This window comes from Mustela nivalis, assembly GCF_964662115.1.
Source record: "Mustela nivalis genome assembly, chromosome: 1".
NCBI classification, from domain to species: Eukaryota; Metazoa; Chordata; class Mammalia; order Carnivora; family Mustelidae; genus Mustela; species Mustela nivalis.
The window spans coordinates 17,291,670-17,304,337 of NC_139020.1; the positions used below are offsets into that span (position 1 = coordinate 17,291,670).

General features: G+C 36.8%; 1 protein-coding gene and 1 long non-coding RNA gene across 3 annotated transcripts in view; one reads left to right on the plus strand and one right to left on the minus strand.

The window, feature by feature from the left end:
- Positions 1–12,668, plus strand: part of CYYR1 (cysteine and tyrosine rich 1) — a 66,539-nt gene that overhangs the window by 41,074 nt on the left and 12,797 nt on the right. For both annotated transcript variants that reach the window (XM_082695627.1, XM_082695626.1), the window contains one exon: positions 9,533–9,690. In XM_082695627.1, the coding sequence (XP_082551753.1) occupies positions 9,533–9,690 (158 nt within the window). The remainder of the gene's footprint in view (positions 1–9,532; positions 9,691–12,668) is intronic.
- Positions 1–12,668, minus strand: part of LOC309847053 — a 287,109-nt gene that overhangs the window by 15,201 nt on the left and 259,240 nt on the right. The gene's annotated exons all lie outside the window — the stretch shown is intronic.

Here is a 12,668-nt window from a genome sequence, read left to right on the forward strand (position 1 = left end):
TTCAGTACAAATTGCCCTGTCTATGCCGCCACTTGCTCTGTCATAATATCATTAGTAATGCTACTAATTTTTTAGAAAAAGTCATTTAGGGAAAGGGAACATTAATTTATTAGCAAGTGAATCAAATCAGAGATCAGTACACTTTTTCTACAACAGACGAGAGAGTAAATATTTTAGACTTTAAAGCCATGTGGTCTCATAACTATTCAACTTTGACACAGCACCAAACCAGTCAGACAACATGGAAACAAATGGGTTGAGCTTTATTCCAAAAAAAAACTTTATTTGCTAAAACAACCTGGGGCCAGGAAGGGGGGGAGGGAGGGTGTCTGCCCTATGTGGCCCATGGTCTTAGTTCGTTTACTCCTGTACTAAACTGAGTACAAAAGTATTTACCATAATATATGATTATAATGGATAATTAAAAAGATAATTTGCTTTAACAACCTTGGATTTTTGCATATTGATCACTGTATATAACAAAAAAACCTATGCTTTTGTTTAGTACTAAGTTTATAGTTTTTAAATACCATAAGAAGATAATTATTTCTGAAATTTTTTAGAATTCATGAAAGATTGTGTAGTAGCTTCCTGAAGACAGAAAATTCTCTTTGCATACATACTTAACCAAATTGTGCTTTATAATCCAGAAATCATCAACTAAAGTTAAATTAATTTAATTAAATTTTAATTAACAGCATTAAAAATAAGTTAGATTTCTTTCTTTTGTCAAGAAAAATGCCCTTTTGGGTTTAATTTAATAATAAAGAGGTATAAGAAATACTTCCACTGGGCACCTGGGTGGTTCAGTGGGTTAAAGCCTCTGCCTTTGACTCAGATCATGATCTCAGGGTCCTGGGATCGAACCCCACATCGGGCTCTCTGCTCAGCAGGGAGCCTGCTTCCCTTCCTCTCTCTGCCTGCCTCTCTGCTTACTTGTGATCTCTGTCTGTCAAATAAATAAATAAAATAAAATAAAATAAAAAAGAAATACTTCCACTATATTACAGATGACCAACAGACACATGTAAACATGCTCAACATCACTAATCAGCCACTAACCAGCCACTCTGAGATATAACCTTACACCTGTCAGAATTGCCAGTATCAAAAGGACAAGAAATAGGGGTGCCTGGCTGACTCAGTTGGAGGAGCATGTAAACTCTTGATCTTGAGGTTGTGAGTTTGAGTCCCATGTTGGGTGCAGAGATTACTTAAATAAAGAAATATTTTTTAAGAAAGAAAGAAAGAAAGGGAAAGAAAGAAAGAGGACGCCAAGGTGGCTCAATATATTGAGTGGTTGCCTCTAGCTCAGGTCATGACCCCGGGGTCCTGGGATTGAGCCTCACATGGCAGGGCTCCCTGCTCAGCAGGGAGTCTACTTCTCCCTCTTCCCTTCCCTCTGCCCCAACCCTGCTTGTGCTCTCTCTCTCTCTCAAAGAAATAAATAATATCTTTAAAAACAAAAAAAGACAAGAAATAAAAGAGTTGGTGAGAATGTAGACCCAAAGGAAAAATTGTGCACTGTGAGTACAGCCATTATGAAAAATAGTATGAAGGCTCCTTAAAATATATATTATTTTTTGCATTTATAGATATTATATATAATATGTACCTTACATATTTATGTATATTATGTGTTTATGTATCTAAATACATATACATATGGTGGAATATTACTCAGCCACAAAAAGAAAGGATAAGATTTTTGTCATTTGCCATAATTCTTTATATGGAAAACCCAAAAGACTCCACCCCCAAACTACTAGAACTCATACAACAATTCAGCAATGTGGCAGGATACAAAGTCAATGTACAGAAATCAGTGGCTTTCTTATACACTAATAATGAAAATAAAGAAAGGGAAATTAGAGAATTGATTCCATTTACTATGGCACCAAGAACCATAAGATACCTGGAAATAAACCTAACCAAAGAGGTAAAGGATCTGTACTCAAGGAACTACAGAACACTCATGAAAGAAATTGAAGAAGACACAAAAAGATGGAAGACCATTCCATGCTCTTGGATCGGAAGAATAAACACTGTTAAAATGTCTATACTGCCTAGAGCAATCTATACTTTTAATTTTTTATTTTTTATAAACATATATTTTTATCCCCAGGGGTACAGGTCTGTGAATCACCAGGTTTACACACTTCACAGCACTCACCAAAGCACATACCCTCCCCAATGTCCATAATCCCACTCCCTTCTCCCAAACCCCCTCCCCCCAGCAACCCTCAGTTTGTTTTGTGAGATTAAGAGTCACTTATGGTTTGTCTCCCTCCCAATCCCATCTTGTTTCATTTATTCTTCTCCTACCCACTTAAGCCCCCATGTTGCATCACCACTTCCTCATATCAGGGAGATCATATGATAGTTGTCTTTCTCTGCTTGACTTTTAATGCTATTCCAATCTAAATTCCACCTGTATTCTTCAAAGAGCTGGAGCAAATAATCCAAAAATTTGTATGGAATCAGAAGAGACCCCGAATTGCTAAGGGAATGTTGAAAAACAAAAATAAAACGGGGGGCATCACGTTACCTGATTTCAAGCTTTACTACAAAGCTGTGATCACCAAAGACAGCATGGTACTGGCATAAAAACAGACACATAGATGAGTGGAACAGAGTAGAGAGCCCAGATATGGACCCTCAACTCTATGGTCAAATAATCTTTGACAAAACAGGAAAAAATATACTGTGGAAAAAAGACAGTCTCTTCAATAAATGGTGCTGGGAAAACTGGGCAGCTATATGTAGAAGAATGAAACAAAAACACCATACACAAAAATAAACTCAAAATGGATAAAAGACCTCAATGTGAGACAGGAATCCATCAGAATCCTAGAGGAGAACATAGGCAGTAATCTCTTCGATATCAGCCACAGCAATTTCTTTCAAGATATGTCTCCAAAGGCAAAGGAAACAAAAGCGAAGATGAACTTTCGGGACTTCATCAAAATCAAAAGCTTCTGCATAGCAAAGGAAACAGTCAACAAAACAAAGAGGCAACCCACAGAATGGGAGAAGATATTTGTAAATGACAGTACAGACAAAAGGTTGATATTCAGGATTTATAATGAACTCCTCAAACTCAACACACACAAAACAGACAATCATATCAAAAAATGGGCAGAAGATATGGACAGACACTTCTCCAATGAAGACATACAAATGGCTATCAGACACATGAAAAACTGTTCATCATCACTAGCCGTCAGGGAGATTCAAATTAAAACCACATTGAGATATCACCCTACACCAGCTAGAATGGCCAAAATTAGCAAGACAGGAAACAGCATGTGTTGGAGGGGATATGGGGAAAGGAGAACCCTCTTACACTGTTGGTTCGAATGCAAGGTGGTGCAGCCTCTTTGGAGAACAGTGTGGAGATTCCTCAAGAAATTAAAAATAGAGCTTCCCTATCACCCTGCAATTGCACTCCTGGGTATTTACCCCAAAGATACAGATGTAGTGAAAAGAAGGGCCATCTGTACCCCAATGTTTATAGCAGCAATGGCCATGGTCGCCAAACTATGGAAAGAACCAAGATGCCCTTCAACGGACGAATGGATAAGGAAGATGTGGTCCATATACACTATGGAGTATTGTGCCTCCATCAGAAAGGACGATTACCCAACTTTTGTACCAACATGGACGGGACTGGAAGAGATTATGCTGAGTGAAATAAGTCAAGCAGAGAGTCAATTATCATATGGTTTCACTTATTTGTGGAGCATAACAAATAGCATGGAGGACATGGGGAGATAGAGAGGAGAAGGGATTTGGGGTAAATTGGAAGGGGAGGTGAACCATGAGAGACTATGGACTCTGAAAAACAATCTGAGGGTTTTGAAGAGGCGGGGGGTTGGGAGGTCGGGGTACCAGGTGTTGGGTATTGTGGAGGGCATGGATTGCATGGAGCACTGGGTGTGGTGCAAAAATAATGAATACTGTTATGCTGAAAATAAAAAATAAATTAAAAAAAAGATTTTTGTCATTTGCAATAACATGGATGGAGCTAGAGGATATTATGCTAGGCAGAATAAGTCAATCAGAGAAAGATAATTATTATATGATCTCAATGATACCTGGAATTTGATACCTGGAATTTGAGAAACAAGACAGAGGATCATAGGGGAAGGGAAGGAAAAATGAAACAAGATGAAACCAGAGAGGGAGACAAACCATAAGAGATTCTTAATCTCAGGAAACAAAATAAGGGTTCCTGGACGGGGGGTTGTGGGAGGAGTGGGGTAACTGGGTGATGGACATTGGGGAGGGTATGTGCTATGGTGAGTGCTGTGAATTGTGTAAGACTGATGAATCACAGACCTGTACCTCTAAAACAAATAATACATTATATGTTAATAGAAAAAAAATTAAAAATAATAATGACAACAAATGCTAGCAAGGATGGAGAGAAACTGGATGTCTCCTACTGTACTGGTGGAAATATAAAATAGTACAACCATTCTGAAAAATATTTTGGCAGTATTTTTCAAATATTCAATGTATACTTATCAAATAACCCAGTAATCCCACTTTTGGGCATTTATCCCAGAGAAATGAATATATACATTAACACAAAAACCTGTACACGATTATACATAGCAAGCTTAACTGCAAAGGCCAAAACTGGAAATAACCAAAATGTCCTGCAAATAGGTCATGGGTAAATGAACTATGCTATTTCCATATCAGGAAATACTAGTTAATAATAAAAAAGGAATGTATTAGTACACAGAAAAGCTAGGATAGATTGCAAGGGCATTAAGCTGAGTAAAAAAAAAAAGTCCACCTCAAGAGTGTCTATGACACTCTTGACATGAAAAAATTACAAAAATGGAGAACAGAGTAGTGATTCAAGCAGTTATTAATGGTGAGGGGAGGGCTGTTGGTGTGACCATAAAGGAATAGCACAACAAATCTTTCTGATAATAGGTTAGTTTTGTACCTTGCTTGCCATAGTGATCCCATGATCTCTGCACTTTATACTAATGTCAGTTTCCTGATTTGGGTGTTATCCTCTAGTCTCCTGAGATGTAACACTGGCGGTTACTGGGTGGAGGATACACAGGACCTATCTCTATTCCTTTTATAACTGTCTGTGAATCTGTAAATATTTCCAAATAAAAGCTTAAAAAGAAAAATATGTATACTTTGCAATCCATTCTTTCAAAGAAAGTACGGTCCCTGCATTTTTTCAAGATGTTTATGACGTTAAATTTCTCAAGTTAATAGCTTCTCTCTTTCCAACAGTTGATGAAACCAAACTACTTATATGCCAGAAGGTTACTGTTTGTTTATTGTTTACCTTAATTAATAATGGAGTAAATAATTCTATAAATATTATACTTGCCATGTCTTTAATAACTAATTTACAGTTATTAATGGGTATCAAAAGATCAAGGACACCAAAATCATGATTTAATCAGAAACCTCATTTAACACATTAGTTGAAACCTCATTACTGACCTCACAAGCAGGCACTTTGCTGGAGCTGCCAAGAAAACAAAATGTGACTAATTTTCTACTTTCCTCTATTTAAAAAATGAATTAATGAATATAAATATGTCCCAATTTAATATCTTAACAGCTTCCATAACACTTACTTTGGAAACTCTTTGCCTGAATAATTGGGCCATTGATTATTTCTGGAACATAAATTAAGCCCTCCAAATCAATCTTATTTGGACTTCAAAACTACAATAAAAAGGTTTCCAGATTACTTTGGGTTTATGTATTTCAAATTATCTTCTTTGATAAATCTCTCTTTTTTGAAAAGGCTTATTTCTTAAGCTGCTGGACTCAGCCATTCTTTAATCATTAATAGCAGCACACCCAAATATGTCTCACATTCTGCTTTCATAATTTACTAACATAGTTAAAATGTGTGTAAGAATATTTTTAAAGAGTCTATTGGAATTCTTAGTGGTATCGTTTTCTTAAGAGTGGGAAAAGCCATAAAAAGAAAATCTCTTGTGAAAAGTACAAATACAGGTTCACAATTCCTTATCTGCAATTTTGAAATCCTCAAAAACAAACAGCTATGGAAACCGAAATGTTTTATGTAACTGACTTGGTGGCCAGACTTGACCCAAAGGAATCGGGCTTTTTGCGAGTCTCTGTGTAATCCATGGCTATTAGTATTCTCACCTTTACTACAGGAATGTAAATGTATGTATGTGTGCTCAGGATGCTGGCCTTGGAAGTATCCCACAATATATGGCATATGTACTATTTTCCCTTGCCAAAATCTTAACATTTATGACTTATGAGATAGACCTGGCCCCAAGGGTTTGGGATGAGAATTACAGACCTGTCATAGAAAAGTATAGATTAGGGGCACCTGGGTGGCTCAGTCATTAAGGATCTGCCTTCTGCTCAGGTCATGATCCCAGGGTCCTGGGATCGAGTTCCCCATTGGGCTTTCTGCTTGGCAGGGAGCCTATTTCTCCCTTACGCATTCCCCTTACTTGTGTTCCCTCTCTCTGTCAAATGAATTAAATCTTTTTTAAAAAAAGAAATAAAAGTATTGGATAGATATTATTATAGCACAAAAGTAAGAAACTATTTATCTGACAAATGAGTCCAGGAATACAGATATTTCATGATATGAAATTTGAGAGGAGAATCAGATAAGTACCAAGGTGACCTTCATTTAATTAGTAAGAAAATTAGGGGGCTGGGAGGCATTCAGCAACTTGTGCAAAGAACAGTTGGAACCTAGGCATTCTGATTTTAGAATTCGTGCTTTTAAACCACAAAAATGTTATTGCAGAAGACTTCTGAATGGCTCCACTGTCACAGCAGAGTGAGACTGAGTCTCTGATCTAAAAGTAACAGGATTTTATGGAAGTTCATACTCTTATAGGCAAAACCCTAGGCTCCAGCAGAGTGTCAGGCTGGCTCAAACTGGAGGATCCTTTTAAGGAAAAAAGTGAACAGCCCCAACAAAAATACTATGAGAACTCTCAGACTGTGGATTTCACCTGTGCAATGGCCACAGGCCACCATGAACTTCCAAGCAGCTCCTCTGTGCCTCTTTTTTAAAGAGCAGAAGATTCAGGATCACCAGACATGTAAGGAAAATACCAAACATGAGACAGATCAAAATAAAAAGGAAACTAAACAGGACAGGAGGTAATACAGAAAGTAGAGAAAGTTTAAAATATATGTGTGTGTGTGCACATATATGTGTGTGTACATATGTGTATATATATGTACACACATGATATATATGTGTGTATACACATATATATACATGTATGTGTATATATATGTGTATATATATACACACACACACACATACATATATATATATATATATTTCATTAGTACCTTCAGGGATTAGGAGGAGAAACCATATCAATGAAAGCAAAACAGGACTCAATAAAATAGGGAGGTGGGCACTTTAGAGGATAAGATAGAGCACCCAGAAATTAAACATATAATAGCTGAACATGAGAAGTTCAACAAAATTTTGGAATGTGAAGTCAATGAAATTCCCCAGAAAATAATTCAAGAAAACAGAAATCAGAAAAATTAGAGAAGTTATCCCAGAAGTGCTTTCAGAATAGGCTTCCAGAAAGAGAAACAGATAAAATGATGGAAAGGAAATTATCCATTTATGGCACAGTTTCAAGAACTGAAGAATGAGTGTCTAGACATGAAAAATCCTAAGGACCTGGAAAAAGAATTTTTTTTAAAAATCCAAGTGCATTATGCAATTTCATAGTACCAGTAGTAAAAAGAAAATGCTAAGAACTTCTGATAATTGTTGAAAATTTTTCTAAAACTTTGTGGAGGAGGGTATCAACAGACATAGGGAAAGATGGGATCTCAGGGAAATTCCTTAAACAAAGTAAGTGTAACAGAAATGAGAGGTAACCATGGTGCCTTGCTTGGCTCAGCAGTAAGCAATGACGTGGTAATATAAATCCTGATGACATGGTAATATAAATCCTAAAAGGATAAAGTTTGTCTGTGGGATCTAAACTCCCAAATACTATGAAAGTAACCAATAGATAATATAAAATTTTAAAAAACTAAAAGAATGTAATTGTATTACTAAGAAATAGGAAGAAAGTTACTGAAACAGGGGTGCCTAGGTGGCTCAGAAGGTTAAGTGTCTGACTTCATTGCAGGTCAGGATCTCAGGGTCCTGAGACTGAGCCCCTCATCCAGCTCCGAGGTCAGCAGGGAGTCTGTTTGCCTCTCCTTCTGCCTTTCCCCCTTCCCCTGCTCATGCTCCCAATCTCTCTGTCTCTCTCTAATAAATGAAACATTTAAAAACTTTTTTTAAAAATGGGGAGAGTACTAAAACAATGTTTGAAAGAGTCAAAATGGTTACTTCTGGGGAGGGGTTACCCAAATTAGAAAATGAAAATTTTCTTCATTGTCCCCTATCTATAAAATAATCACATATACATTCAAAAATTTGAAATGTAAGAATATAACTTTCTCCTTGCAATCATTCTATTAATACTGATATTTTGTTAATATCTGCCTTTTCATTCGTGGTGTTATTATTAAGTTAACCAGGAATCATGAACATTTCACCTCAATCCATGTGGACCACTTTATCCTTTTAAATCACCATATAGGATTCCTTCTCTGGTGTATTATTATTATTATTTTGTCATTTGGATATTAGGGTGTTTCTGATATCTTGCTATTAGCAACAATACATTGGCAAACATCCTTATTACATTATTTGTGCCTACATGTGCTGCATTTCCTCAGAGCGCATTGCTAGAAATGATACTGCTAGCTGAAAATCTGCATCTTTTCACAAAGATTTCGCCATTACTTTCCAAAATGTGAACAAATGCAGACTCCTACAAATCATATTGTCTACACATAATAAGGTTAACTCTTTTATGCAGTTTTTTTTTTCTATGATTTTGTTGTGAGAGAGAAAACCTTCTGGAAAAAAACATAACATTAATAGAAGACAGGTTTTTCTTGCATTATTACTGAATTTAATGAGAATACCGTTTGTCATAACTGTTTTCTGAATAGATTTTTTAAAACATTTGGTTTATTTTTCTCTATTCTGTTAAGAAAAAAATTCCAGTTCTATTTTGTGAAGAGTTTTAATAAAGATAAATGTTAAATTTTATTTAATATTTTGACATTTATCAAGTTGTTTTCAGTAAATGTGTACTCACAGACAATAAGTTCTTTGCAGTTTAAATAAGCAGCAGAATGGTTTTTTAATTATTATTTTAGAGAGCATATCTAAATAATTGTGTTTTGTATAAATATACATGGATTTCTAAAGCCAGAATCTGAATGATAGGTTTACTGTACTGGAAGACAATTCCCTGAAAGCTTATAACTTTTTCTTATCTATTAAAATACACAAGACTACTTACTTGACTGATTCAGGGAATTACTTTTTTTTTTTTTTTAATATCCAAGGAGATTTGCCAAAGAGCATTTGTCATTTAGCCATAGAGCTGTATTTGAAAGGCTTATGAACCTTTTCAATAAATGTATTTTTGTTTTCCTTTTTTAGGGGCACGGCAATTGCTGGCATAGTATTTGGAATTGTATTCATCATGGGGGTCATCGCTGGAATTGCCATATGTATCTGCATGTGTATGAAAAACAACCGTGGGACCCGGGTGGGCGTCATCAGGACCACTCACATCAATGCCATCTCCTCCTATCCTGGTAAACACAATCACTCTCTCCTTCTGAAGGAAGAGTCAGATTCATTAGTTATGCTCTCCTGCTTGGATAGAGGAAACATTGAAGACTTTCAATGCAATGATCTCCAAGAATGTAGGGCATTTCTAAATTAACACAGACTGAAGCTCTAGATTTCAATGGAGATTACTTAGGTCCAACTAATAACTTATCTAGCTCACATTTGAAGGTACAATTCCCAACCAGCCAGAGTTAAGAGAACTACACAATTCATATCCACTGTGTCTACCCACCAGAGTTCTGAGAAGTAATTATAGGAAAAGTATAAGTGACATTTCTGATTTAATAGGTATGTATGTCTTAAGAAAAAGGATGGAATAAAATTTTTATGTGTACTCTGTATGCAAAGAAAACAGTTTTAACATAATATGAAAATTCTCAACATAGAGCAAAGGTAATACATTAATAATTTGACAGGTATTTGGTGAGAGTCTGCTAGAAGTTCTACATATAAATATACTGAATACATATGATTCCATAAACAAAATTCTGAAATTTGCATTAGGTGATTGCTCAGTAGTGCTTTCTAAGTCAGTCTGTATGTAAATGTGCCATTTGACATATAAAAGCCAGTCAAAAGTTGGGTATTCATCCTTTTTGATGGAGGCATAATATTTCATAGTGTATATGGACCACATCTTCCTTATCCATTCATCTGTTGAAGGGCATCTTGGTTCTTTCCACAGTTTGGCGACCGTGGTCATTGCTGCTATAAACATTGGGGTACAGATGGCCCTTCTTTTCACTATATCTGTATCTTTGGGGTATACCCAGTAGTACAATTGCAGGGTCATAGGGAAGCTCTATTTTTAATTTCTTGAGGAATCTCCACATGGTTCTCCAAAGAGGCTGCACCTACTTGCATTCCCACCAACAGTGGAAGAGGGTTCCCCTTTCTCCACATCGCCTCCAACACATGTTGTTTCCTGTCTTGCTAATTTTGGCCATTCTAGCTGGTGTAGGGTGATATCTCAATGTGGTTTTAATTTGAATCTCCCTGACGGCTAGTGATGATGAACATTTTTTCATGTGTCTGATAGCCATTTGTATGTCTTCATTGGAGAAGTGTCTGTTCATATCTTCTGCCCATTTTTTGATATGATTGTCTGTTTTGTGTGTGTTGAGTTTGAGGAGTTCTTTATAGATCCTAGATATCAACCTTTTGTCTGTACTGTCATTTGCAAATAACTTCTCCCATTCCGTGGATTGCCTCTTTGTTTTCTTGACTGCTTCCTTTGCTATGCAGAAGCTTTTGATTTTGATGGAGTCCCAAAAGTTTATTTTCGCTTTTGTTTCCTTTGCCTTTGGAGACGTATCTTGAAAGAATGAACACCCAACTTTTGTAGCAACATGGATGGGACTGGAAGAGATTATGCTGAGTGAAATAAGTCAAGCAGAGAGAGTCAATTATCATACGGTTTCACTTATTTGTGGAGCATTAGAAATAACATGGAGGACAAGGGGAGTTAGAGAGGAGAAGGGAGTTGGGGGAAATTGAAAGGGGAGGTGAACCATGAGAGACTATGGACTTTGAAAAACAATCTGAGGGGTTTGAAGCGGCGGGGGATGGGAGGTTGGGGGAACCAGGTGGTGGGTATTAGAGAGGGCCCGGATTGCATAGAGTACTGGGTGTGGTGCAAAAACAAGGAATACTGTTATGATAAAATTAAAAAAAAAAAAAAAAGCCAGTCAAGTTTGAATCTAACATATTATTAGAAAGATAATTTCCTATTGACAGTCACATCCTTCCTTAGCCCCTATAGAGAAGAAGGTCCCTTCAACATGCAATCTGCCCCATGTATCAATTCCTTAATACCCTTCCTCTCTTAACATTTTCCCTATCAACTTCAACTTGAAGGGGCAAAATTTAGATGAATGTGAGAATGATCATTTCTTTTGTCAGTTCTTCCTCTTCTCCAAGTGTCTAAAGGGTCAGATATTTGTGTCTTTTCCTAGACTATATCTACACTTACATCCTTGGTCTCACAGTATTAAGTACTATTTATATGTTAATGCCTCCCAAAGTTATAAACCTCCATTCCAAACCTCCTTCCTGAATTTCAGATGCATTTAATCCCACTGCCTGCTGTACATCTCAGCTTGGATGTCTCATAGCTATCTCAAGTTGAACATATTCCATGCTATACTTCTGATCATCCCCCCAAACCTCCTCTACTCACAGCCTTTTTCCTCTCAACTGATGACATCTCTGGACTTCCAGTGGCTTAGGCCAAAAATCGTGAGTCATCCTTGACTCCTTGCCTCAATCAAACCTGCACACAAACTATTAGGAAAACTTCAAATTCCATCTCCAAGTATATACAGGGTCTGACTACTCACTGTTCCCACTGCTCTTTACTCATGGGAACCACCTTCAGCTCTCACCTGCATTACTATGATTATATCCTAACTGCTCTTCCAGCAGCCACCTTTGGCCCCCAGGGGTCTATTCTAAACCCAGTATCCAGATTGAACCTTTTAAAGTAGATGCCAAATAATATCATTCTTCTAGTCAAAATCTTCCAATGGCTTTCCATTTTCTCCAGAGAAGAGTCCAGCCAGTGGTTCCTCATTTTATCCAGAATAAAAAGCAAATTCTTGACCAGGGCTTGCAAAGCAATACATGAATTGGCTCGTCTTTTTATTTCTCTGACTCCATTTCCTTCTCTACTCCCTCTTGCCACTCTGCCTTCAGGCACATTCTTCTGTGAACGCAAAACACACTCCATGTGAACACAACATGGCACACTCCCATCTTAGGTCTTTGCCTAGAATATGGGCCCTCGCTTAATTCAAATTTTTGATCAAAGATCACCTCCTGAATGAAGCCTACTCTGGTCTATTTAAAATTGTCTTATGTCTCTCCTTATTCTACTCTGTATTTTTTTTCCAGAGTGCTTTTAATCTTCTAAGATACCATATAGCTTGTCCAATTGTTACAT